The following is a 27,049-nucleotide window of genomic DNA, read 5'->3' as shown; positions in this document are numbered from 1 at the left end:
TGCACCTGTTCCCGCACCCGCAACCATCACTCTTTTACAGACTCGCATGGCTGCCATTGATCCTAAAATGTTACTAAACCCAGGAGCCTGCAGTCAGTATATCTGGTCTCCCACAGAACATGGAAATGCAATTATTTTAGTAAATATAAACTGCTAAATACCTTTTCTCATCAGCAGTATATAAGTCCTGTGACTTCTATCAGTGTCTGGTTAAAGCTTGTAGGAGGAGTTTTCATTCTCCTTTGACTGTCCTATGATTCAGCAGGACCCCTGACTTTCTGTCTGGACAGTGCTGATTGTCCCTGTGCTTTTCACATGCACCAAGCTCCCCCCAAAAAAAAAAAAAAAACTCTCTAGCAATACACACCAAACTGAGCAAGAGCAGAGTGCCTTCTATGTCTTTGTTCTATTAGGAGATATGTGGTATATATAAGGTATACTGCGCTAACCAAAAGTGACTAGAAACCTAATAAAGTGCTATAGTGATTTTAAATGCTGCAATAGCTCACATACAAGTGCCTGTGTAGCTTCGCGGCTGGTATGACAAGGCGCTGCTGTGTAGACAACCGCGAGGTTTACCGTTCCCGGAAGTGACACCTCGGCGTGCGGTCCAGCAGACTACTCAGAGCGAGGCAACGTGCGTACCAACTTGACGCGTTTCGTCAGAGATGTGACGTCTTCGGAAGTGTCGCTTCTTTCATCTTGAGCCTTCACCAGTACTTCAAGGATCCCATTCACCCACCAAAGTTGGAGCGGTGTACAAGCGCAGTCTGATTCCTGTTGGCGTACGCCAAAGGAATCCACGTCATCTGGAAAGTGAGCTACCTTACCAATATCACTTTGCGGTGGATTGGAGGGGCGCAGACATCGCTATACCAGTAATTACTTGCACCTATAAGACTATAGCACTATAGCCAGGCCTCCTTGTCCACATCAGTGCCTGACCTCACAAATGCGCTTCTGGAAGTATGGTCAAACATTCCCATAGACACACTCCTAAACCTTGTGGACAGCCTTCCCAGAAGAGTTGAAGCTGTTGTAGCTGCAAAGGGTTGGCCAACTCAATATTGAACCCTACGGACTAAGACTGGGATGCCATTAAAGTTCACGTGTGTCCCAATACTTTTGGTAATATGGTGTACATTTTATATTTACATCAGTCCCTGCCCTCAAAGGAGTTTACAATCTGAGGTCCCTAGCTCACATTCATACATACTGTACCCATACAAGGCCAATGTAGACAGGATCCAATTAACCTACCAGCATGTCTTTGGAGTGCCTGGAGGAAACCCACACAGGGAGAACATGCAAACTCCAAGCAGGTAGTACCGTGGTTGGGATTCAAACCGATGACCCTAGTGCTGCTAGCCAGAAGTGCTAACCACTTACCCACTGTGCTTAATTTTATGAAGAAGGATCTACAAAGGCTGTATCACATGTACAGCACCTAATTATACAGATTATTTGAAATCATGCATTATAAATGTTCAGTTAGGTCATAGTTGGCAGATCAGTAGTAGGATGAAAGTATTTTCTGCATAAAAATAGATGTTGGGTGGACAGGAGGTACAACAGCAACATCAGATCGTGGAGTCCGCCCCCCGTCAACTAATTTTTCTGCCCTCAAGCCCTCTTCTTGTTTTTGTTTTAATCTCTAAAAGAGTAGGACGAAGGGGGAAGGTGATATATCCGAGCATAGGTGGGTGGATGGGAGGCAAATATGGAGTGGTTGAGAAAAACCCAAGGTGGATGGATGGATTTTCCAAATGTACAGAGAGCATGAAGAGGTGGGGGTCACCACCAGCCGGAAGCGGGGTCCCCTTTTTATTACTTTTTTCTATGCAGTCTCCCCCCTCATTTTGTAAAGCACTGCGCAAACCGTTGACGCTACATCCTGTATAATAATAATCATGTGTTTGTTTCACCTGTGTATTTAGCTGTTTGCTTGTTCAGTTAAGCTTTAGGCCCCTTTCACACAGGCGGACCGTTCCCCCCATGCATTCCTATGGGGCATCGGAGGTCAGCAGAGATATGTCCGCTGACATCCGACCCGATCCGATCAGTCAAATCTGGACGGATGGAAACCCTATTTCTCTAGCGCTCATTGACAGACGTAGTCCTCGGTGATACACCACCTTCGGGTTATGTTGCCTCCACAGGAGCAGGACTAGACAGGAAATTAAAAAGCTCTGGCCACACCCCAGGGGCAGTCCCAGAGGGTATATCCTCTCTCTCTCTCTCTGCCTCAGCAAATCAGTTATTTTCTGTCTAGTTAGGAGTAAGGACCTAGACACCTTGCTGGGATCTTAGGTCCTGGCAAGAATTTTTTCTTAAAGGATTTTTTTTAGACAGCTTTTTTCTCCAGTGTTTCTGTGAGATCTTCAAGCAAGAAAGCTGAACTGGGCGACGGGCTGGATGTTGAGATCCGGTGGTCACCCCAGTTCAGCCTACGAGCGCGTGCAGGCCATAGCTCCGCGCTGGGTCGGCCGCGACAAAGTCCCATTAAAGGACTGTCCACGCGAGTTAAACGTCTCGCTGAAACGCCAAAGACCATGAGTCACGGCGTCCGTATCGGTCGACAGCCCTCCCGCCCCGGTGGAGAGGGGTACTGTCAGGAGTTGGTGCCCGCCTGGTTCCGGTATGGTGAGTAGTATGTTCCCCCTTTCCCCCTGACGGGTTTTGTGGTGAACGCGGGCCCCTCTCTGTATGGTAAGATAGTCCCTTTCTATCCTACAACATGACACAGATCCTCCTACTTTGAGTGTGATTTTATGTGTGCAAAAAGCCAGGAGGCTTGGTTTGGGAGCTAACAATCTAATTGTATACATGTTTTAAAGATGTAATCTGTGGCATTCTGGGAATCTTATGGGTTAAAAATAAGCTACCTACCAGTCAGAAGCCACGGACATGTAGACTGCCTTCCTAATCAGATCTCCAGCTATTAGCAGGCCTCCCGAACATCCATGCGGTCCGCCAGGGCCGGTACCGCCAACCACGCCATATCCCCATGCAGTGAGAGTGTTGTGTGCCCTGCAGCACACCGCTATTCAGTACGGGCCGCCGCCATTTTTTTTGCTGGATCGCACGAGCCGCCATTTTGGCGTAGCCTCGTGTCTCCAGCATGGGGGCGGCCATGTTTGAGGTGATCCAAACACCTCGTGGAGCTTGGGGGAGGCGCCGGAAGGCGTACAGAGGGGCGGAGCCGCCTCCTTTCTTCCTGGGCAGCCAGCCAAAAGACTTCCTGTTTGTTAAGACAGCGCTGTAACCTGTTGCAGTTAAACTCTGAGCATCAAGTGGTGAGCCTGGGGGTCTATCTCTCTCTCTCTCGATCGATAGGGATCCCTAGCAGGTAACACTAAGGGGCTTTTGTGGCGCTGGGGGTCGAAAAAAAAAAAAAAGTTTTATTTTTGAATTATATTATCCAGGAAGTAACTGGAGTTATCATGGACCCTGCCACACATATTCCCCTACCTGTTTCCATCGAGGGGGCCACGGGACCCGCCGGTGCACAGAGTATAGAGTCATTTACAGCAATTTTGGAGTCTATGGTGGCTCGGGTGGAGGCGGCCTGTCAGGGACGGGGGTCAAGGAAGCGACCCTCGCCTACCCCTATACCATCTGACACCTCTGACTCAGATTCAGAGGTGGTCACGGCAGTTGCAGGTTCCTCTGCAAGGGCTGTTATCCCAGGTAAAGCCCCCTCAGACAGTGAGGAGGACGCTTCTTCTCCTGCTATTATTCAGGAAGAAGCATTGGTGGACGCACTAGTTGTGGCAGTGCAGGAAACCTTAAAACTTGAGGCTTTACCGGCAGAGGCAACTGAAACAGAGATTCCTTTTGGTACTAATAAGCCCATCAAGACGATGAAGGCTTTTCCTGTACCTAAATGTTTCGGTAATCAGATTAAAGGAGAATGGGAGCATTCTAAACGTACCTTTACTATTTCCAAGCGTATTGCTAGACGCTATCCGTTTGAGGAATCCATCATTAAGAAATGGACGGTACCACCAGTCGTGGATCCGCCTATTTCCAGGCTGAATAAAGCCACGGTTATTCCAGTGGAGGACACTTCGTCCTTTAAGGATCCGGTGGATCGAAAGATGGAAGCAGAGTCCCGCACCATCTTCTCTCTGATAGGGTCAGCTTTTAGACCAGTAATTGTTATTGGTCTAGTTTCCCAGACACTTACGGAATGGGCGAAAATGGTACGCCAAGATCTTAGGGGAAAAGATATTCCCCAGGAGACATCTGATTTGATGGAACAGATTATACAAGGGCTACAGTTTATCTGTGATGCAGCCTTGGACACTACTCCCTTATTAGGGCATGCATCTAAGACAGCGGTGATCCTCAGACGTGTGCTATGGTTAAAATGCTGGTCAGCTGACCTAGGTTCCAAGAAGACCTTGACAAATCTCCCCTTTCAGGGGAATCGTCTATTTGGGGCCAACCTAGATGAAATCATTAAGGATGCCACTGGAGGCAAGAGCACTTTTTTGCCACAGGCTGCTAAAGCTAAGGGACCTCGCAACAAGCGAGGACCTTTCTTTACCGCCCATAAAGGGCGCCCGGCTGGTACTAGCGGGAAAGGCAAGACTCCTCCAGGAGGGTTCAAGAAGGGCTGGTCGGACAAGCAAAGGACCAACCCAGCCAAACCCGAAGCAAAGGAGTACACAGCCTGAAGGTGCGCCCCCACCCGGTTTCAGGGTGGGGGGACGTTTTCACCGGTATTCAGGACATTAGATCGAGCATCAACCACTACTACCGGTGCGATTCTTCCCTTCCAACATTTAAGTACTACAGGAAGCGGTAATTACCGTTCCCTGAATAGATCTTTTCCTTTACCTTTTCCTAAGATTAGTCCCGATACCTCACAGGAATCGGATCTGGTTGACCAGATAGGCCAAGTAGCCTCTAGTCGGGTGACTTCGGTCCCTGAGGTTCAACCAGAAAAGATCACCTTTCCTGATAACTATCAGGTATCTGATAAATGTGTGGGAACAGAAAACGACCAGACTTTCTCGGATGGTCGGGGCCAGATACCTCTAGGGACGCCTGGTTCAGATCCAATCAGCGCCAGTGGTCCTAGAAATTCTAGGCTGGCCTCCTCAAGCCGGCCTGGCAGACTTGGACATGTTAGTCGTAGACGTTCCGTGGGAACTTCGTCTCAGGGAGTGTCTGTGGTCTCAAGGACCAATTTACCATCATGCTTTACAGTCGCTGGGTTTAATGGCCTGGCCATTGAGACCCAAGTACTGAAGGACAGAGGTTTGTCAGCTTCAGTCATTCCTACCCTTATTAAAGCAAGGAAAGCGACTTCCAGCAAAGTCTATTATCACACATGGAAAACTTATATTGCGTGGTGCGAATCTTTAGGATTTCCTCCACGTACCTATTCGGTGTCTCGAATATTGGCCTTTTTGCAACAGGGGGTTGAGCAGAAGCTAGCCTTGAGCACCATCAAGGGTCAAGTTTCAGCATTAGCAATCTTCTTTCAGAAGCCTTTAGCTACCAAATCCTTGGTGCGGAATTTCATCCAGGGGGTGCGGCACCTGGCTCCTCCAGTCCGCGCGCCCTTACCGCCTTGGGATCTTAATTTGGTTTTGTCGGTTCTACAGAAACCTCCCTTTGAAAACATCAGGGAGATTCCCTTGCTTACTTTATCCCAGAAGGTGGCCTTCTTGGTGGCTATTACTTCTGCTCGCAGGGTGTCAGAACTGGCTGCATTATCATACCAGTCCCCATACCTAGTGATTCATAGGGATAAGGTAGTACTTCATCCTAAGCCATCTTTTCTTCCCAAGGTGGTTTCAGATTTTCATCTGAATGAAGATATTGTACTACCTTCCTTGTGTCCTCAGCCCAAGCATCATCGGGAACATGCGTTGCATTCCTTAGATGTGGTTCGGGCAATCAGGGTATACCTGAAAGCTACGGAATCATTCCGTAAGACGGATTCACTTTTTGTGATCACGGATGGCCCCAGAAAGGGTTTGCCTGCATCTGCCGCGACCATTGCCAAATGGATTAGACAAACGGTGGTACAGGCTTATTCTATTAAGGGTCAGAGTCCTCCGTTCCCTGTTAGGGCGCACTCCACTCGAGCGCTCAGTACTTCCTGGGCCTTTCGCCATCAGGCGTCAGTGGTCCAGGTATGTAAGGCGGCCACCTGGTCTTTAGTACATACCTTTACAAAATTCTATAAAATTGATGTGATGGCATCGGCGGATGCCTCATTTGGCCGCAAGGTTTTGCAGGCCGCAATTTGAGGAGACCGGTGGTCTACCTCGAGGGTTTTTTTCTGTTTGAAAAAAAAAAAAAATTGTTTTCTCTTTTTGTTGAGTCTCATCATTAAGGATGAGCATTGTAAACTTCTAGTTGGCACCGGTTGGGCCTTCTAGATTGGGATTTGATTTCCATTTTCCCACCCCTCAGTTGTGATACTGCTCTGGGACGTCCCGAAGGTGGTGTATCACCGAGGACTACGTCTGTCAATGAGCGCTAGAGAAAAATGGATTTTTGTAAAATCTTACCGTAAAATCCTTTTCTCTTAGCTCATTGACAGACGTAGTCCCCGCCCCTCTGTTTTTTTGAGTTGGGTTAAAATCTCTAAAGACTGCTTTTTCACATAACTGATTTGCTGAGGCAGAGAGAGAGAGGATATACCCTCTGGGACTGCCCCTGGGGTGTGGCCAGAGCTTTTTAATTTCCTGTCTAGTCCTGCTCCTGTGGAGGCAACATAACCCGAAGGTGGTGTATCACCGAGGACTACGTCTGTCAATGAGCTAAGAGAAAAGGATTTTACGGTAAGATTTTACAAAAATCCATTTTTTCCATCCGTCCAGCGCATCGGATAGGATGGGATTGGATGAGAACGTACTGACGGTCCGTTCCCATCCGATTTCCCCCATAGAGATGCATGGGGAACTGACAGCTGTGTCTCCGCACACAGCGTGGAGACACAGCTGTCATTCTTCTGCTCAGCGGGGGATCGGCGGATCGATCCCCCGCTGAGAAAAGCGGAGTCCGTTTGATTGACATCCTGTGTGAAAGAGCCCTTAGGTGTAGGTTCACACTGAGGGCGGGTTTGAATTGATTTTAAACCAGCATTTTCAGTCCGACTTTTGGGGGTGCATTGACAGACATCTGTGCGGGTTTCTGTACAGATGTCTATTGAAATCAACCCCCGAAGTCACCAGTGCCGAAACTACTTTTGGGAATTAGTGCGGCGTTGCAAAGTCGGCATCGCACCGATTCAGACCGTGCCATTGCCGGCAATAGGCTCCGATTTGACGTCAAATCGGCCCAATGTGAACGTGAGCTAGGGGCTCATTCACACAAACAGTTGGCTGGGCAGTAAAGCCTTGCAGTTGAGCTAGATTATTATTTTGGCCTCTCAACCGCTCCCTCTTTGGAGGCAGAAGCCTGTCTCATGCCATTGACATGATGCTTTGCTTTGAACCCGAGAAAGGAATTCAAGTGAAAGGAGCCGCTCCGCAAGCGCCCCACAACCATGTGCAATGCATACAGTTGCGGTGCACTAGTGCGGGATTCAGGGGGTTAAAGCAGGTGGTGAGGAGGCAATACACCGCCTCTCCACCACTTGTCAAATGCTCTCTGAAGAGCGATCCGAATGTGGTTCGCATTTCAGAGATCAAAGCAAGTGTGAACGAGCTCCAAGACCTTGGCCTTGCCACCTCTGGCAGCTTACTGTTGGCCCAGGGCTATAATGAGTGGTCTTAATGACTAATATAGAGCAGGATTTCTCAACCTTTTTCAGTTAAGGCACCCTTTAAAATTATAGACAATCTCATTGCACCCTTTAAAATTATGGTCCGTCTTGAGGAGCCTCATTCTAAAATGTAAAAAACGATTCTAATAGTTTTACATAATGCAGCAATATAGGACACCCAACGTTGGAGGTGATTTTTTTCTTCCAAAGTAATTACACATTTGCATACTTGTGCTGACTAGTTTTCCAATGTTTCTCTTCTCCCTCAATTTCTCTCCATCAGTCAGCTAATGTGACACCACTGCTGAGGGAGAGAGGCATGGGAGGGTCAAACAAGGATGCTATGGAGGTGACAGACATCCTCCTTATCAACTGATTACATCATTGGTTGTTAGGATGCCAGTGTCTAGAAAGTCGTAATGGTGCATAATGAAAACCTATGGCTTTGTGTAACTTAATTGCAGGCTTCATCCACATGCTGGCTTGTGTACAATTTATGATACATTTTTAGACATTTTGCCAAGGCACCCCGGAAGAAGCCTCAAGGCATCCCAGGGTGCCTGGGCACTCTGGTTGAAAAAGGCTGATATAGAGCCATGGGGTGGGGAAATCTGACTTCTCCGGCATGACTAGGCATGATGGGAATTGTAGTTACTGAACAACTGGAGGGCCACAGTTTGAAGACCCCTGAAAGTATCTAGCAAACTCTGAAAAAGTGACCGGACCCAACTGCACAGAAAATTGAGTAAACGGGGCATGAATTCGATGTAGCTAAACAAATGACATTTGTTTCTTATTTTTTTCCAGAAAGAGGGAAGATACAGTGGTTATCCAGTGTATCACAGTGTGTATGAGACGGCTGAGATTGTTGACACATTTTATGACCCATTCTATAAGAACCACCTGGCAGTGGCTAAAGTACGAGGAGGACTTGTGTATGAGTTGGCTGATTCTGTCCTTCTACCATTTGATGTTCAAGACTATGCCGATGCTATAAAGAGCTACACTGACATTATAGTTAACATAGCAAAGAAAACCCCATTACAAATGGAAGCTTATAACGTGTCGTTTGGTAAGTTCTGAGGATTGACTAAGCTGATGTGTTTTTTTTGTCAGCAGCTCAACAGGAACATTGTCTGCAAAGGTTGCTTGTACTATCTGTCCCCCTCGTTCTATCCAGAAACCCTCCTGAATTCCCTAATGTCTCTAGGGATATCTAGTTGGGGAATATGTTTACAAGCTCAGCCTATGTATGCATGCACGTTTTTGGAGTACCTGTTCTGTACATCCATCCACATGTCCAACCCCCAACCTGAAAGACCATGACCTTGTGGTTAGTCTGGCCATCACTATAAGATCTGTCCAGTTTTGTCCTAACAGAAACATAGGGCTCTATTTGACAGAGCACCAATGGCACTTTTCCACTGCAAGAACCGGCTCGACTCTACTCGGCCCTGCTTGGCCCGGTTTGGTTTTCCACTGCATGGTACGGTGTTGGAATGGTTTGGTACGGTCTGGTATGGTTTGCTTTTTCACTAAAGTAGTACTAAAGTAAGTGGGTGGGATAACATCGATTCTCTGACCAATCAGTTGCTAGTATGGACTGCATGCAAAGGATTGTGGGATATGGTACCGGTATGGTACCTCTTGGAACCACAATCGAGGTGGTACTGTTTTAGAGAGCCGTACCATTCGGTTCCATGTAGTGGAATAGCGCCACTGTACCATACCGAACCATTCCTACACCATACCATGCGGTACCAGCAGTGGAAAAGCACAAAAGCGAGCCGAACCGTTCGGTTCCATGCAGTGGAAAAGCCCCACAAGTTTCATCAGACATACAAGCCATGGGGAGAAAAGAGAGTCTTTGTTTTGGTGATTTATGGCCAGGACAGGGCAGAAGGGGCAGGAGGGACAACTGCTCAGTTGAAACAGTTTGTGGGTGGAGAAGGGAGGTTGCTTGCATTCCTTCTACAATAGGCTTGACAGGTGTAGTGACAGCAGCACCACTACTACTTTCAGCCAAGTCTCCAAGTGGCCAGGAGAGGAGAGAACCAGGAGGAGGTGCAGGCTCTGTTCTCTTTCCCCCTCCAGCTCCTCTCCTACCAGTGCAGCTCTCCTGTATTCCTGTAAACATAGCTGCCGGCTTGTTAATACAGAAGCACTGATGTGTGGGGTTTGCTTAAAGGAGAAGTACAGCCAAAGCTTGTTTGGCTGTACTTCTCTTGTAGATCACAGGAGTGCAGATCATTTTGCACTCCTGTGACCAGTTTTCAGCTGACAGCGGGCTGAAGCCCACTATCAGCTGACATAACAGAGCCAGTCCAGGCTTGGGAAGGATCGCAACCATATGGTCAGGATTCGCCTACTTGCCTGGACCGGCACCCGGCTCAGCCTCTCAGTGAGCCGCTGAGAGCCTGAGCGGGCCGCTCCCTCCCTCCCTCTCGACAGCCCAGCACTCCAGTGCTCACGGAGGTGTGAGAACTGAGCGATTAGTGGAGTTTGATTACTCGGTTCTCAATCTTAGAGCCAGCGGGAGACAGATGCAACATTGGATCGATGCTGCATCCACTTAGGTCAGGGGTAGGCAACCTTGGTTCTCCAGCTGTGCTAAACTACAAATCCCATCATGCCTCTGCCTTGGGGAGGCATGCCTGTGGCTGTCAGAGTCTTGCAGTGCCTTATGGGACTTGCAGTTCTACAACAGCTGGAGAGCCAAGGTTGCCTACCCCTGACCTAGGTAAGTACGATTAAAAAAAAGAAAAAAATATTCCCATACTTCTCTTTTAACCTTCCTCTAAGCGCTGCTGTCAAAATACACTGATCTGCAGCTGCTGTCACTGATCAAGGACATTTTTCAGATATTTCCCTTTGATAAAAGTCTATCAAATGATGGACTTCTGTTGAGCAGGAATGGCCACATACTGACCAAAATTCAACTAGTCCATGCTTAAACCGGCCAAATTTGGATCAGTGTATGGCTTCTATAGATTATGACATTTCCTGTCCTAGGGTGACAACGTACACCTAATTAGCCACTGGGACTGGCAATTTATTGTTCCGGGCATCTTGTTTAGTTCATTTGCATATTAGAAGCCTTCTTATTCATGACAAAACATAATTTTGTCTCCCACTGTCTGTACCCTAAACTCTATTCAAAAGAAAATTCCCTCTGAATTCTGCTGAGAAAGCAGTACTTCTGGGAGTGTAATTTCCCTGATCCCCCACTGAGCTCAGTGGTTCCCTCACTGCCCACGGTCTGAGATATGACAACTACAATGTATAACTAGCATTTGTCACCAGTGTGTGGCAATGGCTCACTGTGATGAGCAGGATTCTAGAGTCCCTGGTCTTCTCCAGAGCTCCCCGGAGGTGGAATTGCACAGCAAACACTCCAAGGCTCTGGTTCTTATTTGCAACACAACAGAAGAAGACAAACAGACTTAACAACAAAAGCAAATTCAAACAGGCACTTGATTGGAAGCTTGCCACAAGAGAAAACAGACTAGACAAGAGCAGGACTAGGAAAGCAAATAGACAATACAAAAATGGGGATACATTAAAAGAGAAAAAAGAATAGATAACAGTAGGGCAAGAGGAGAAAACAGAACAGACTAGAGCTGGACTAGGAGACAAAAACAGTATCAGGAGAGGAAATAGACCAGACATGAGCAGGTCTAGGAGCAAGAACAATGCTAGGAGGGTAAATAGACTGGTCCATGGGCACGACTAGGTGGGCAAACAGACTAGATAAGAGCAGGGCGGGTAGAGGAAACAGACTATACAAGATCTGTTCTAAGAGAGCAAGCTGACTGGAGCTTGGATAAGAGAGCAAAAGGACCAGACAAGGACAGTTCTCAGAGAGAAAATGGAATACAGTAAACCCCCCTCCATTGCGGGGGTTACGTTCCGGAAGTGAAAGTCTGCGAAATAGAAAAACCCTATTAAAATGCATTGTAGGCATGTTTTTTTTACTGTCACTGTACGTGTAAAAGCATTTTAAGGTCTTTAAAATTTTTAAAACAATAGATGAACAATAAATGATTTATATAGTACAGGCAGTCCCCGACTTACGAACATCTGAGTTGCGAACGACTCCTACTTACGAACGGGGCCCCGTGACGAACGACTCCTACTTACGAATGGGGGCGTGACGAACGACTCCTACTTACGAACGGTGGCGGCGCCCGCGTGACGTCACTGCTGGCTTCTTCCGGCTTTTTCTCGCTCCTGTGCTGGATAGCATCCATCTTAGTGCCGGCCACAATGCACGCTGCATGTACTACATGTACTGATTGCCCCACACTGCCCAGAAGCATCCCACTGCACAGGCAGAAGCTGGTGGAACTGTCTGGAAACTGGTGAGATTACATTACTCTGTATTGGGAGCAGGACCACTGTATTGTACTTGTACTTCTAGCTATGTTGAATGTAACTATCCTTCTGGGTCTCTTTTAGCCTTTTAGTTTTGGCTAGTACAATACTGTATGGTGTGGGGTTAGAGCCACAATGAGGTTTGTACTTCTGTCTGTATCCTTATGAATTTTTTGGGCTGGAGTTACACTTAAAAAAGTACATGTTCCGACTTACAAACAAATTCGACTTAAGAACAAACCTACAGTCCCTATTGTGTTCATTACCTGGGGATCGCCTGTAAAATAACATTACAAAAAAAAAACGCGAAATACCGGGACCGCAAAAACTGAACCGCGATGGAGCGGGGGATTACTGTATACGAGAAGAGTGCTATGGGAGGAAATAGGCTAGACAAGAGCAAGGATAGCAGAGCAAACCAATTAGACTAGTTTACTGTCTTTCAGACTTTATGAGGGCTGGATTGTGGCTAGTGGGAGTAGACAATGCCTCAGACTTGGTGGTCAACGGGGGTAAAAATAAAAATACATAATGTCTGTGGGCAGTAGGGGGAGGAGTAGTGCTTCATCATCGGTATTAGTGGGAAGAATAGTTTTCCTGTTGTTGGTGTCAGTGGGAGGAATAGTGCCCCATCATTGGTGTCAGTGGAAGGAATAGTACCCCATCATTGGTATTAGTGGGAAGAATAGGGCCCTATGATTGGTATTAGTGGGAGGAATAGTGCCCCATTATTGGTATTTGTGGGAAGAATAATCCCCATAATTGGTTTCAGTGGGAGGAATAGTTCCCCGTCATTGGTATCAATTGGTGGAATAGTGCCCCATTGTTAGTATCAGTGGGGGAAATGGTGTCCCATCATTGGTATTGGTGGGAAGAATAGTGCCCCATCATTAGTGTCAGTGGGAGAAAAAAGTGCCCCATCATTGGTATCAGTGGAAGGAATAGTGCCTCATCATTGGTATCAATGAGAGGAATAGTGCCCCATCATTGGTGTCTGTGGAAGGAATAGTACCCCATCATTGGTATCAGTGGGAGGAATAGTGCCCCATCATTGGTATTTGTGGGAAGAATAATCCCCATCATTGGTGTCAGTGGGAGGAATAGTGCCCCATCATTGGTTTCAGCGGGAGGAATAATGCCCCATCATTGGTATCAGTGGGAAGAATAATCCCCATCATTTGTGTCAGTGAGAAGCATATGGCCCCATTATTGGTATTAGTGCCCCATCATTGGTATTAGTGGGAAGAGTAATGCCCCATCTTTTTTGTCAGTGGGAGGACTAGACAAAAATAGACCTAGGAGGGCAGGGCAGGTGCAGGACTAGGAGGGCCAACAGACTAGACAAGAAGTATGCAAGGAAGCAAGCCAAATAGAAAAGAACTGGGCTATGAGAGCAAACAGACCAGACAAGAACAGTATTCCAAAAGGAAACAAACTGTACAAGAGCGCTATCAGGGGCAGACTGGAAACTTTCGGCCCAGGGGGCAAGTACAAACAAGAGGCCCATGGTGCAACGACTTGGCCCTCCCATTCTCCCTCTTCCTGTCCTCCTCCTGACCCCCATTGCAGCCTGAAGCCCTGCTCCAGGTACTCTCTACTCACCGGCTGAATCCGGGTTCCCAACCTGGCCAGCAGGGGGCGGTTGGGGGGGAGCTGGGACAGCTCAGTTGGGGCTGGCCAGGGGAGGAATCCTTTAGGCATTTCTGTGGCAGAAGCGGTGCAGCCTTTTTACAGAACATCAGAGCGGCCCAGGGGGCAACTGCCCCCTGGCCCAGTCCTCCCCTGAGCGCTATGATAGGAAATTGGCTAGACTAGAGCAGGGATAGCAAGGCAAATCAATTAAACAAGAGCTATGCTAGGAGAGAAAATTGGCCAAGCCCCCCTTTTGAAGTGATGGGGTCGTGGCCCAGTACAGGAGGGCTGGATGTACTGCCTTATCTGCGGCCCTACCTAGGAGTGCAAAAAGAATAGACAATGCTTGGAAAACCTGGGGTATGTTCCTGACTATTTTTAGACATGAAGAAGTGGCTTGGAAAGGTTATGAAACTTCTTCAACATTACAGAACAAGTTCAGCTGAATGTTACCAACCAACTACTACTGAATGCAGTAAATATCATTGGATATATTTAGCAGTTCCTCATTTATTTTGAAGTTAGAACTTGGTTTCTCATTAGACTGAGGTCCTTTATTACCCTGTACGATTTATACAGTAAATGAACGGTATTTCACTTTTCCTCCTTTTTGCATTTTCTGTTGCTCAGATCCTCTGTTTTCTGCTGTTGACAACTTCACAAGAACAGCAATACAGTTTAACGAAAGATTAAAAAACCTTGATGTGACTAAGTGAGTAAGATCGGAGAGTGAGTTGTCCGTATTTGTGTACTTGTGTGTATGTATGGGGGGGGGGGGGGGGGTGAGGGATTGTACATATATATATATATATATATATATATATATATATATTTGGTTATAAGCTCCTCAGGGGTGGGGACAATGTACCAGAAATATACACACTATATTGTCAAAAGTATTGGGACACCTGCCTTTACACACACAAACTTTATTAGCATCCCAGTCTTAGTCCATAGGGTTCAATACTGAGTTAGCCCACCCTTTGAAGATATAACAGCTGGGAAGGCTGTCCACAAGGTTTAGGAGTGTGTCTATGGGAATGTTTGACCATTCTACCAGAAGGGCATTTGTGAGGTCAGGCCCTGATGTTGGACGAGAAGGCCTGGCTCGCAGTCTCCGCTCTTATTCATCCCAAAGGTGTTCTATAGGGTTGAGGTCAGAACTCTCTACAGGACAGTCAAGTTCCTTCACCCCAAACTCGCTCATCCATGTCTTTATGGACCTTGCTTTTTTCACTGGTGCGCAGTCATGTTGGAACAGGAAGGGGCCATCCCCAAACTGTTCCCACAGAGTTAGGAGCATAAAATTGTCCAAAATGTCTTGGTATGCTGATGCCTTAAGAGTGTTTCACTGGAACTAAGGGGCCAAGCCTAATCCCTGAAAAACAACCCCAGACCATAATCCCCCCCCCCCTCCACCAAATGATTTGGATGGGGCGCAGGAACTTGACTGGCCTGAACAGAGTTCTGACCTCAACCCAATAGAAACACCTTTGGGATGAATTAGAGCAGAAACTGCATGCAAGGCCTTCTTGTCCAATATCAGTGCCTGACCTCACAACTGCGTTTTTGGATTCCAGACACACTCCTAAACCTTGTGGACAGTCTTCCCAGAAGAGTTGAAGCTGAGTTAGCTGCAAAGAGTGGGCCAACTCAATATTGAACCCTACGGACTAAGACTGGGATGCTAATACGGTTTGTGTGTGTGTAAAGGCAGGCGTCCCAATACTTTTGACAATATAGTGTATATATAGTGTGTGTGTGTGTTTATCTCAAGCATACTATAACAACACAATGATTGATATAAATTAAAGCAAATACATTTAATAATTTTGTTTTTGTCCTGATAGCCCAATCACAGTGAGATCAGTGAATGATCAGCTTATGTTCCTGGAGCGAGCCTTTATTGATCCTCTGGGATTACCTGGACGTAGATTCTACAGGTAAGAACCTTCAAACCACAAACCTTTTTTATCAAATACAGTAAAACCTTGGTTTGAGAGTAACATGGTTTAAGAGCGCTTTGCAAGACAAGCAAAATTTTCAAATAAATTTTGACTTGATATACAAGCGATGTCTTGATATACAAGTAGCCTCAAGTCACAGCTGAGTATAAAAGAGAAGTGTAGTGTAGTAATATAGTTACATTTAATGAAGGTACAACATTTAGCAACTCACATGGTTGATGATTGGAACAGGCACATCTAAGGATGCAGGCATCAGGGGTAAAGCTGTCCACATAGACCGTCCTCCGCACCACCATCTACGTCATCCCTTCCATGCTGCCCCTCGCTTTCAGATCACTTTACTGCAGGGTGGTCTTCCCGGTCAGGATTACAGACTGGCAGCCGGCGGTGCAGAAGACGGTCTATGTGGACAGCTTTACCTCGGATGCCTGCATACTTAGATGTGCCTGTTTTATTCATCAACCATGTGAGTTGCTAAATGTTGTACCTTCATTAAATGGAACCATATTGCTACACTTAGAGGTGTCTCTCTTCTCTTTGATACTCTGTAGCTCCTGCTGGATTTTGCTTCTAATCCCCTTGGGGAAGCTGCTATTTGTGGATGGACATTTTATGGTTACACAACCTATCGCAATGCTATAATCTTTTTATATGGACAATAAACTGAAGGACTTATGAATAAATGATTGTGGAACGAATCATCTGAGTTTCCATTATTTCTTATGGGGAAATTCGCTTTGATATAAGAGTGCTTTGGATTACAAGCATGTTTACGGAACGAATTATGCTCGCAATCCAAGGTTTTACTGTATATAAGATATTCTCTGTCCAAAAGAAAAAAATGTTATTTACTTGCACTGTGCTTTTGAACTTGCTAGAAAATATAACTATTCTTGGCGGAGTCAATTCCCCAGCACAACCACAGTCCCCCCCCCCCCCCCCCCTCTCCTGCCCTTTTATAGCTCTCCTATTCCGGGATTGTTTAATTACTGAAAGTTCTGGCCCAGCTTCTCTGCCCCCCCATCCTCTCACCTTCCTTCATTACATTACCTTTTATGTAATTGTTGGGGGGGGGGGGAGGAGAGGAGTCGAACACTGTAGAATGTCACTCGAGAAACAGCCCGGAGTCTACTGGGGCTGCTGACACCACATAAAAGATGGCGGCACCCAGCCACAGTCTTGGCCTTCTGGATGTCTACACAAGGGAGGCTTTATTTTAGCCTTCATTTTACTGCCTACTTTGTTTTCATCTTTTAATATTTTCTTTATATTTTCTTGTCCTGCTAGGTGTTGCCAGTGTGATCCATATTTTTTTTTTTTTCTGATTTCAAGCATAATTTTTTTAAATTCCTCTTTTAATCCAATGAATCCTTTTCTTAAAGCCCAACTTTAGCCTTATTAAAAAGATACAAATTGCCCTCTGTCACTCATGAAGAATCTATTGCTCCAAAAGGGGGCTGATAAACTCAAACTATGTGGTCTCCTCATCTTCCACACTGCCGTTTGCTGTTGTTATGAGACGTCCTCCAAAGCCACTCTTCATGTTGGTCTACAGCCAGTTTTGATGCTGCTCATCTCACAAACGTCATCACATCTGCACTGTAATCAATGCTGGACCCTTAGCCTTGTAATCAGGATGGGGCATGGCCACTGATTGGGGTGGCCAGCCACATTCCAGCTCTGTGGAGCAGAGAACTGAACCATTGGGTTTTGCAGGACAGGGCAGTAAGGGGAGTATTAAGGCCTGTGTCAATCAGGGACATGCAGCCAGGGGATGCAGAGCCTCACCTGCCATGAACATAAAAAAAACAAAAAAATGATTGAGCTTCGGGGGTCATAGCTTCCAGACCTGGGTGTAGGTAGCAAAAGTTCTATCCTCAACTGGTCAAAGTTTGGGGCACCTAGCACCTATGGTTCCCGAGATACGGGGCTCCTTGCGCTGCCATTTAGAAGCTACATACACCGCGACCAGATTAGATACAAGCTGGCACACGCTGTTTGCAGCAGACTGAGCAGTGGCGGCTGGTGAAGTTTTAAGATGGGGGGGGGGCGCAAGACCCCGCCCTTCCATTTTGACCCCTCCCATTTCTCAGAAGCCCCTTATAGACTCCACCCATTTTGTCCCCTGTATTTTGCTTGCTTGAACCAATTCTCCCAATATATCACATATTAAGGGGTCCATCAGTACTAGTATATCCCATAACAGGGAACAGGGGCCCTATTATGGGATATACTGTGAGAGACATCCTATTATGGGATACATGGACTGAGAGTGGCACAAACCCCACAGTACAGACCCCCCCCCAGCACAAACCTCACAGTACAGACCCCCCCCCCCCCCAGCATAAACCCCTCAGGCACAAACCCCGCACAAACAACTCAAGCACAAACCCCACAGTACAGGCCCCTAGCACAAATCCCACAGTACATGCCCCCTTCAATATAGTGATCAGTATAAATGCCCCCTTTCAATGTAGTGACCAGCATACATGTCCCCAATGCAGTGACCAGTATACATGTCCCCAATGCAGAGCTATGCCTGCGTGGCTCCAGTGCAGCCAGTGACCACCAGTATACGTCCCCCAATGCAGAGCTATGCGTGCATGCCTCCAGTGCAGCCAGTGACCACCAGTATACGTCCCCCAATGCAGAGCTATGCGTGCGTGCCTCCAGTGCAGCCAGTGACCACCAGTATACGTCGCCCAATGCAGAGCTATGCGTGCGTGCCTCCAGTGCAGCCAGTGACCACCAGTATACGTCCCCCAATGCAGAGCTATGCGTGCGTGCCTCCAGTGCAGCCAGTGACCACCAGTATACATCCCCCAATGCAGAGCTATGCGTGCGTGCCTCCAATGCAGTGACCACAAGTATATGTCCCCCAATGCAGAGCTGTGCGTGCCTCCAATGCAGTGACCACAAGTATACATCCCCCAATGCAGAGCTATGCGTGCGTGCCTCCAATGCAGTGACCACAAGTATATGTCCCCCAATGCAGAGCTGTGCGTGCCTCCAATGCAGTGACCACAAGTATACATCCCCCAATGCAGAGCTATGCGTGCGTGCCTCCAATGCAGTGACCACAAGTATACATCCCCCAATGCAGAGCTATGCGTGCGTGCCTCCAATGCAGTGACCACCAGTATATGTCCCCTAATGCAGAGCTATGCGTGCGTGCCTCCAATGCAGTGACCACCAGTATATGTCCCCTAATGCAGAGCTATGCGTGCATGCCTCCAGTGCAGTGACCACCAGTATATGTCCCCCAATGCAGAGCTATGCGTGCGTGTCTCCAATGCAGTGACCACCAGTATATGTCCCCCAATGCAGAGCTATGCGTGCGTGCCTCCAATGCAGTGACCACCAGTATATGTCCCCCAATGCAGAGCTATGCGTGCGTGCCTCCAATGCAGTGACCACCAGTATATGTCCCCCAATGCAGAGCTATGCGTGCGTGCCTCCAGTGCAGTGACCACCAGTATATGTCCCCCAATGCAGAGCTATGCGTGCGTGCCTCCAATGCAGTGACCACCAGTATATGTCCCCCAATGCAGAGCTATGCGTGCGTGCCTCCAATGCAGTGACCACCAGTATATGTCCCCTAATGCAGAGCTATGCGTGCGTGCCTCCAATGCAGTGACCACCAGTATATTGGATATATTGGATTCCAATGGTTATAAAAGGTAGGAGGGGTGTCACTTAATGTCTGAAAAAAATTGCCAAGTGCAAAAGAATTAAATTCAAAAATAACTGTAATCTTCAATAGCACATATAACAATAGCCCATCAAGAAAAATATAAAATGAATAGTCCTTAATTTGTGCTATCCTGTGTCCCTTCACCAGTGTTATCTGCTGGCACAAAAGTGCTCTCTAGTAGCTCACCTCAGTATTTCTTGGATAAGAATCATAATAGTGATATATCCATAAATTGGTTGTGCTAGTGTTCCACCACTAGATGTCCTTGACACATCTGTTCCCAAAGTATATTTGGTCAGCCCTATCTCGGGCTTGTAATGTCCACAATACTACGGATCGCTTGTCCTCATACGTTCATATGGAGGGATGGAAAGGAAGCTCTGATAGTGTAGCAGCACGTTTAATACTGGATGCCGTCTTCATTGTTTTAACCTCCCTTGTGTTGCACATCCCATTCCCATTCCATATTTGCACTATTGCACTTTATTTACATATTTGCACTTTATGGTCATTTTGAAAATGATTCACATGAATGTGTCACTGCACCCCGCTTACTTACCGTTACCGGTGGTGGTCTGGTACCGGGTCTCCTCTCCGCTCTCTGCCGGTCCTCTCCGCTGAGTCCGCTCTCTCCCGCCGTGTCCGTCCACTAGGGCACCCGACTCGTGACTGACGCACACGACGTGACGTCAGCGGGGTCAGTATGGGGCCATGGGATGTCCTGGATGATGATTGGTCCAGGCTGTAGACTGGACCAATCACAGCCAGGATATCAGAAAGTGGGGGTGTCCAATCGCAAAGACTTGCGCCCAGGTTACGCCCCCAGAAGGCAGCCAATCGGCGCCTCTTCTGGGACGTAACCCCACCCCCCCCAGCCACCAGTCCCTTCACAGAGGCCGGCGAACCCAATTTTTTTCTTTTGTACAACTTTATTTGTCCGTTTTGTAATTTTTTTTTTCTTTTTTTAGGGGTAGGGGGGCGGCGCCCTGGCGCCCCCTATGCACGGGCCGCCACTGAGACTGAGAGGATGAGCTCACAGTACCTCTGACTTCTTGTCAGAGCCACTGAGCTGAATGGAAAGCTTGGAGCCTTGGGCCAATGGTAAAGCACCATTGGTCCAAGCTGTCCAATAAAAATGCTGCAATGGAGGCTCTCCTCTCACTGCAGTGTCATAGAAGGGGGCATGTGTCTAAAAGACACATGCTCCCTTCCAGTCTAGCACTCCTAGCTACAAGGAAAAACATGGGTTTATGGGTATAAGGTTTACCAATAATCATATGTTTTTCTCAAACGGAAAATCTTCTGCTGCTGAAAAGATACTTTTTTAATCAAGCAAAATAATTTGTTATGCTATATGGTATAACATAATTTATTATTTATCTATTTACTGTGAAATTACTGGTTTGAAATTATAACTGCAAACTTCAGTAATTTGTCCATTAAGCCATCTGCTTGAGTACGGTTTTTGAAAATATAGTAAATTACCTTAAAAACAATATATAATAATTATTTGTATATTACTTACTGATGGTAATTAACCACTTGCCATCACCCAGGCCAATTCTGACACTTCTCTCCTACGTGTAAAAATCATCATTATTTCGCCAGAACATTGCTCAGAACCCCCAAACATTATATATATATACTGTATATATACATATATACACTATTTAATGAATTTAAAAAAAACAACATTAAAGTTAGCCCGATTTATTTTTTTTCTTTATATAATGTGAAAGATAATATTACACCAAGTAAATAGATATCTAACATGTCACGCTGTAAAATTGCGCACACTTGTGGAATGGCGCCAAACTTTAGTACTTAAAAATCTTCAAAGGGGACGCTTACAAAACTTTTTACAGGTTACATGTTTCCAGCATCATCAAAACGTGTGACTCAAAAACATCTTAAAGGGACAGCGTTTGTAAATATTTTTGTTAAATGAGTAGAACTGCAATTGCCTACATACGGATAATCGAATAAGTAATTTGTGAATATGTAACCTGTGTGTATCTGGCTCTGATACTAGCCAGTGCCTCACCAGCCCCTGACCTCACTGCACGTCCCTGGTGTCAATAGGCTTTTGTTTTCTTCAGAACTTTTTCTCACCCCATTCAAATTTATGAGAATGCAAAAGCAGCTAAAGCAGATCAAATGCAGATCAGAAACCATTCAGATGCACCTGCAGTGAGATCAGAATGATCTCAGAAGCATCTCAAGCTGATATCAAAAGCATGCAGCATTTGCCTAAGGGCTCTTTCACACTATCCGCTCCGTCGGCGGACTCCGTTTATCTCAGCGGGGGATCGATCCGCCGATCCCCTGCTGAGCAGGAGAGTGACAGCTGTTCTCTGCGCTGTGTGCGGAGACACAGCTGTCAGAGCCCTATACATCTCTATGGGGGAATCGGATGGGAACGGACCGTCGGTCCGTTCTCATCCGATCCAATGCGCTGGACAGATGGAAAATTGGGTTTCCATCTGTCCAGACTTGACGGATCGGATCGGATGTCAGCGGACATGTCTCCGCTGACATCTGATGTCCCATAGGGCAGTGGTCCTCAACCCTGGCCTACAGGGCCCACTAACAGGCCAGATTTGCAAGATAACTGAAATATATCCCAGGTGATATCATTTGCTGCTCAGTGATTGCAGTACTCTAGTCTGCATCTCCCCAAGGTAATACTTAAAATCTGGCCTGTTAGTGGGCCCTGAAGACCGGAGTTGAGGACCACTGCCATAGGGATGCATTGGGGGGCCGTTCAGATCCACCAAAAAAACTGACAGGCGTATCTGAACGGTCCGCCTGTGTGAAAGGGGCCTTATAAAGCCAATCCTCTTCCTGAGCAGGAAGTGGGGAAAGTAAATTTGTTACATTTTTATATGGCTGGAGTTGAGTTTGAAGGTGAACATGTAGTCTACAATGGTTTTTAGATCCAAGGGGACACACTGTACATATACAGACATTTTTTTTTTTTGTATACTGCAGTGCTACAGACTAGTTATGGTTTTCCTTTATTGTTCCTTCTGAAAGTGTAAGTCAGAGTTAGCAAATTTAGTGAAAACAATTCACTCCTTATGTAACTGATATTTTAGCTTGACAGTTGTTAGGCATCAAAGTCAGGAAAAGGAAAGTGGATAAATCAAGTACAGCGCTCCCGCTAGTGCCTAATCTCTGTTTTTAATTCTGTATAAAAAAAAAAAAATGAAATAGCAATGTTGTAGAAAATTTTAAATAAAATTAAAAAAATAATTTACAGTAAACACTAGCATAATAAGATTATAGAAAAAATAAGAGTTTAGTAAAAAAAAAAAAAAGCTCTATACTATCATGCTGTATAGTATGGAGCAGGAAGAAGCTGTGATAAAGATGGCTGCAATGGAAAGCTTTGACATATCAGCATTGGAGTAGGGCAGATCCAGAAGTGAGTCTGCCATAATGTGAAAGTATTCAGGCAAGAGCCTCCCTACAGCTAGAAGGTTTAATTACTCTTTCAGTCCACCAAGCAATATCAAGAGGTTACAGCTCTTGTGTACAGGAGGATTGAAAGAGACAGGGCTATCGTCTATTGTACAGGGCAGGTCTAAATCATTTGCTACGATTATTTTAATAAAAAATCTTTTTTTAAGCAGAATACTGGCAAATGAAAAAATAAATAAATAAATAAACCTGGTACTTATAGCAGGGTCCATGTTCCATCTTGATGACAGGGGTGCAGGTATGATGACATTGGGCCTATAAGAAGAAGTTTTCCTGACCAGCATTGGTAGACAAATGATAGCAGATTAAGGCCCCTTTCACACACCCCGTCCGTTTTTCTCAGCGGGGGATCGAGCCGCCGATCCCCCGCTGAGCAGCAGGATGACAGCTGTGTCTCTGTGCTGTGTGCGGAGACACAGCTGTCAGTTCCCCATGCATCTCTATGGGGGAAATCGGGTGAGAACGGACCGTCAGTCCGTTCTCACCCGATCCCATCCGATCCGCTGGACGGATGGAAAATAGGGTTTCCATCCGTCCAGATTTGACGGATCGGATCGGGTGTCAGCGGACATGTCTCCGCTGACATCCGATCCCCTATAGAGATGCATGGGGGGACCGTTCAGATCCGCCAAAAAAACGGACAGGCGGATCTGAACCTGTGTGAAAGGGGCCTTAGGCTGGTATTGTTTGGTGTTAAGTGGGGTACACACTAGTAGAAAATCTGCCGTAAATTTCCATCCAAGGTAAAAATCGTATGATTTTCGGCTAGTGTGTACACAACTTTCAGCAGCCGATGCCAACATTTTCAATGAAAAAAAACAGAGGGACAAACACCAATATTTTTATCGTCCGTCCCCAACACGACCAATTTTCGGTTAATGTGTATGCAGTACGCCCGCGAAAAATCGGATACGAAATACTGCACATGATCTGAAGTTGCTGATGACCCGGAAGTCTAGATACAAACGTTACAAAAAAAAATAAAAAATCGGACGAGAAATTTCGTTATTATGCACTGTCAACTAAAAACGATAATGAACGCTGAGCATGAGAGAGAATAATTGGAGGATATTTCGTCCGATTTTCGTGTGTACGAGCCTTTACAGTTATTCATGAGATCATGGAGGATAGGGGAGTCAGTATTCTACTTAAACCCGGTTGCAAAAAAATAAGCTTTAAAATGTTCATTTATATCCCAAACATTTTTTTAAAGTTGCTCTTTCCATCCAAATAACACTTGTTAATTCTGCCATGAATGTCCTTGTGCTGGTACCATTATGGGGTGACAACGCTCTCCCTGTCTCCCATTTGTTCTCCTACAGTGTCATGCTCTCCCGATGGAGGCTACAAGCAATTGTGCACTTATTATTGCACATGGGCATTTTCCACCATTGTCCCTATCAAATAACATTTTCTGAGAAATGATGTGTAGCAGTTGCTGAAGTGCATGTATGTGGAGGGATAGCGGTGGCAACAATGGATGAAAAAATAAATGAAAAAGAAAAAAAAAAAAAATATATATATATATATATATATATATATATATATATATATATATGCAGGCTTGTATAAAGTACTCGAAATTTCTACTTGAGTAAAAGTACAAGTGCTCGATCAAAAAGTGACTTGAGTAGAAGTGGAAGTACTCGCAGAAAAAGTTACTTAAGTAGAAGTACTAAAGTATTCAACATTTTTTTTACTTAAGTATTGCAAGTAGGTTTTTCAAAAAATTTGCTACTTAAGTACTAAAAGTAAAAAGTACCAGTAGTTTTGAAAAAAAAATTCTACTCAAGTACTGAAAGTAGAAGTACAAGTACTGTGTTATGTAGTTATTAAAGAAAGAAGTCAAAAGTTTGAACATCATATTGTTTTTTATTATTTCAAATGATTTATTCAAATGATTAACCTGTGTTTGTTAGTAGTTTCTTGATGCACTTTAAGCGCTGTAGCACCATTTATTTGTTTGTTTCATATTTTCTTTTTATTGGAAAGATTTGGTATAGCAGCTTTTATTATACACAGCCTTTATTTTCGTATGCGCTGATTTACAAATGACATTATACACATTTTTTTGAGCTTTATGCAACCTGCCATCTACTGTTCTGGCAGTGGTAATTTTTTTAAAAGTAACGAGTAACTATGCAGCACAAAAAAAAAATACTTGAGTAGAAGTATCAAAATCATCGAAAAAATGTAGTGAAGTAAAAGTAGAAGTAGGAGAAAAAAATTCTACTCTAGGAAAATACAGATACCGCATTTCGGTACTTAAGTACAGTACTTAAGTAGTTCTACTTCGTTACTATACATCTCTGTATATATGTGTTTTTATTTTTAACTAGTGTGTGTGTGTGTGTGTGTATATGCAGTGTGTGTATATATATATATAATATATATATATATACTGTGTATATATATATATATATATATATATAATAATAGTTCTAAAAAAAATAATGATATATCATTGTTATTATTATTTTTTTTTTTTTACAGTTTGTAATACAACATGCTTGGGTTCACATCAACCTTGACTTCCTCCATGTATGGCTTTCTTGGAATATGACTTCTAAACCTTACAATTTGTTTGCTTCTCTCCCCCAGACACGTCATCTTTGCTCCAAGCAGCCATAATAAATATGCAGGTGAATCTTTCCCCGGGATATACGATGCACTGTTTGATATTGCGAGCAAGGAAGACCAAGCCTCTGCATGGGACGAAGTAAAAAAACAAATTTCAGTGGCTGCATTTACTGTCCAGGCCGCAGCGCAGACACTTGAAGAGACGTCATGAATGTATCACACCCCCAACTATTGTCACAAGATTGTCAATCTGAACACTTCACTAACTATATGCTAAGTGTGCTCAATATATTCATTATTAAAATCATAAACTTTAAATAAAAAACAAAAAAAAAAACGGAAGTTCTTTTTGCACAATGGCTTTATCATTAATAATTACATTTTTAATATATTTGTTATATTTTATTTACACTTTATAGGTGAAAATGTTTTGAATGGCTTCCCCAGAGATTCTTCAAAATGTCATATCTTTCCCATACACTGACTACACAGTTAAGTTTTCTTATTTTGGTAAATCTGCTAATTTACTAAAAAAAAACACAGAAAGGAGTGGACTAGCTCACTAGATATAATTTGTTTAGAGAGAGCCTCATATTGCATAGCTATTGTCCTATCTTAACCACTTAAGCCCCGGAAGATTTTACCCCCTTCCTGACCAGGGGGTATTTTGCGATTCGGCACTGCGTGACTTTAACGGACAATTGCGCGGTCGTGCAATGCCGTACCTAAACGAATTTGACGTCCCTTTTTTACCACAAACAGAGCTTTCTTTTGGTGGTATTTGATCACCTGTGCGATTTTCTGATCATGCGCTATAAACAAAAAAAGAGCGTCAATTTTGCAAAAATAACAATATTTTTCACATTTTTTTATATGAAATTCCCCCCCAAAAAAATGTAAAAATCTAAATTTTGTAACATTTTCGGCCAATTTGTTTTATGCTACATATGTTTGGTAAAAAAAAATCGGAAAAAGCGTATTTTGATTGGTTTGCGCAAAAGTTATTGCGTTTAATAACAACGGGAAAGATTTTTGTCATTTTTGTTGTATTTTTTTTTTACGCGTAATGGCCGCGATCTGCGATTTTTTTTGCGGTACTGCGACATTATGGCGGACAGATCGGACCCTTGACTGACATTTTTGACACTTTTGGGGTTACCAGTGACATTACTGCAGTAATCAGTGCTATACATATGCACTGTTACTGTAAAAATACACTGGTAGTGAAGGGGTTAACTTTATTTGAGAGGGAGGGGCTGTGTGTGCCCCTAGGGGCGTGATTCTAACTGTGATTGGCTGTGGCTTGAGCTGTAGGAACAATGATCAACGGTCCTACATAGTAGAACCGTATGATCAGTGTTTCTACACAGGGGAGAATGACAGGCGGCTTGTTTACATTAGCCGCCTGACTTTCTCCCTCTCCCCCGACGATCGCAGAGTGACCGGCGGACATCGGGTCCGCCGGTCACACGCGCGGGGGGGGTCCGTGACCGCGTGGGAGCGCGCCTCCGGCGGCGCACGCTCGCTCCCCAGAGCCTCACAGGCTAGTGACGTTTATAAACGTCACTTTGCCTGTGAGGGGCTGAC

At 45.2% G+C, this 27,049-nt stretch overlaps 1 protein-coding gene across 1 annotated transcript in view; it reads left to right on the top strand.

Moving 5' to 3' along the window:
- Positions 1-25,850, top strand: part of LOC309545356 (putative N-acetylated-alpha-linked acidic dipeptidase) — a 135,935-nt gene extending 110,085 nt beyond the window's left edge. The window contains exons 16-19 of the mRNA XM_082244520.1: positions 8,540-8,804; positions 14,369-14,450; positions 15,589-15,681; positions 25,484-25,850. Of these exons, the coding sequence (XP_082100646.1) occupies positions 8,540-8,804; positions 14,369-14,450; positions 15,589-15,681; positions 25,484-25,673 (630 nt within the window). The 3' untranslated portion in view covers positions 25,674-25,850. The remainder of the gene's footprint in view (positions 1-8,539; positions 8,805-14,368; positions 14,451-15,588; positions 15,682-25,483) is intronic.
- Positions 25,851-27,049: the final 1,199 nt, after the last annotated feature.

This window comes from Pelophylax lessonae, assembly GCF_965119305.1.
Source record: "Pelophylax lessonae genome assembly, chromosome: 2".
NCBI lineage: Eukaryota > Metazoa > Chordata > Amphibia > Anura > Ranidae > Pelophylax > Pelophylax lessonae.
Note: the sequence above shows the minus strand (reverse complement) of the source record. Positions and strands in the feature narration are given on the sequence as shown.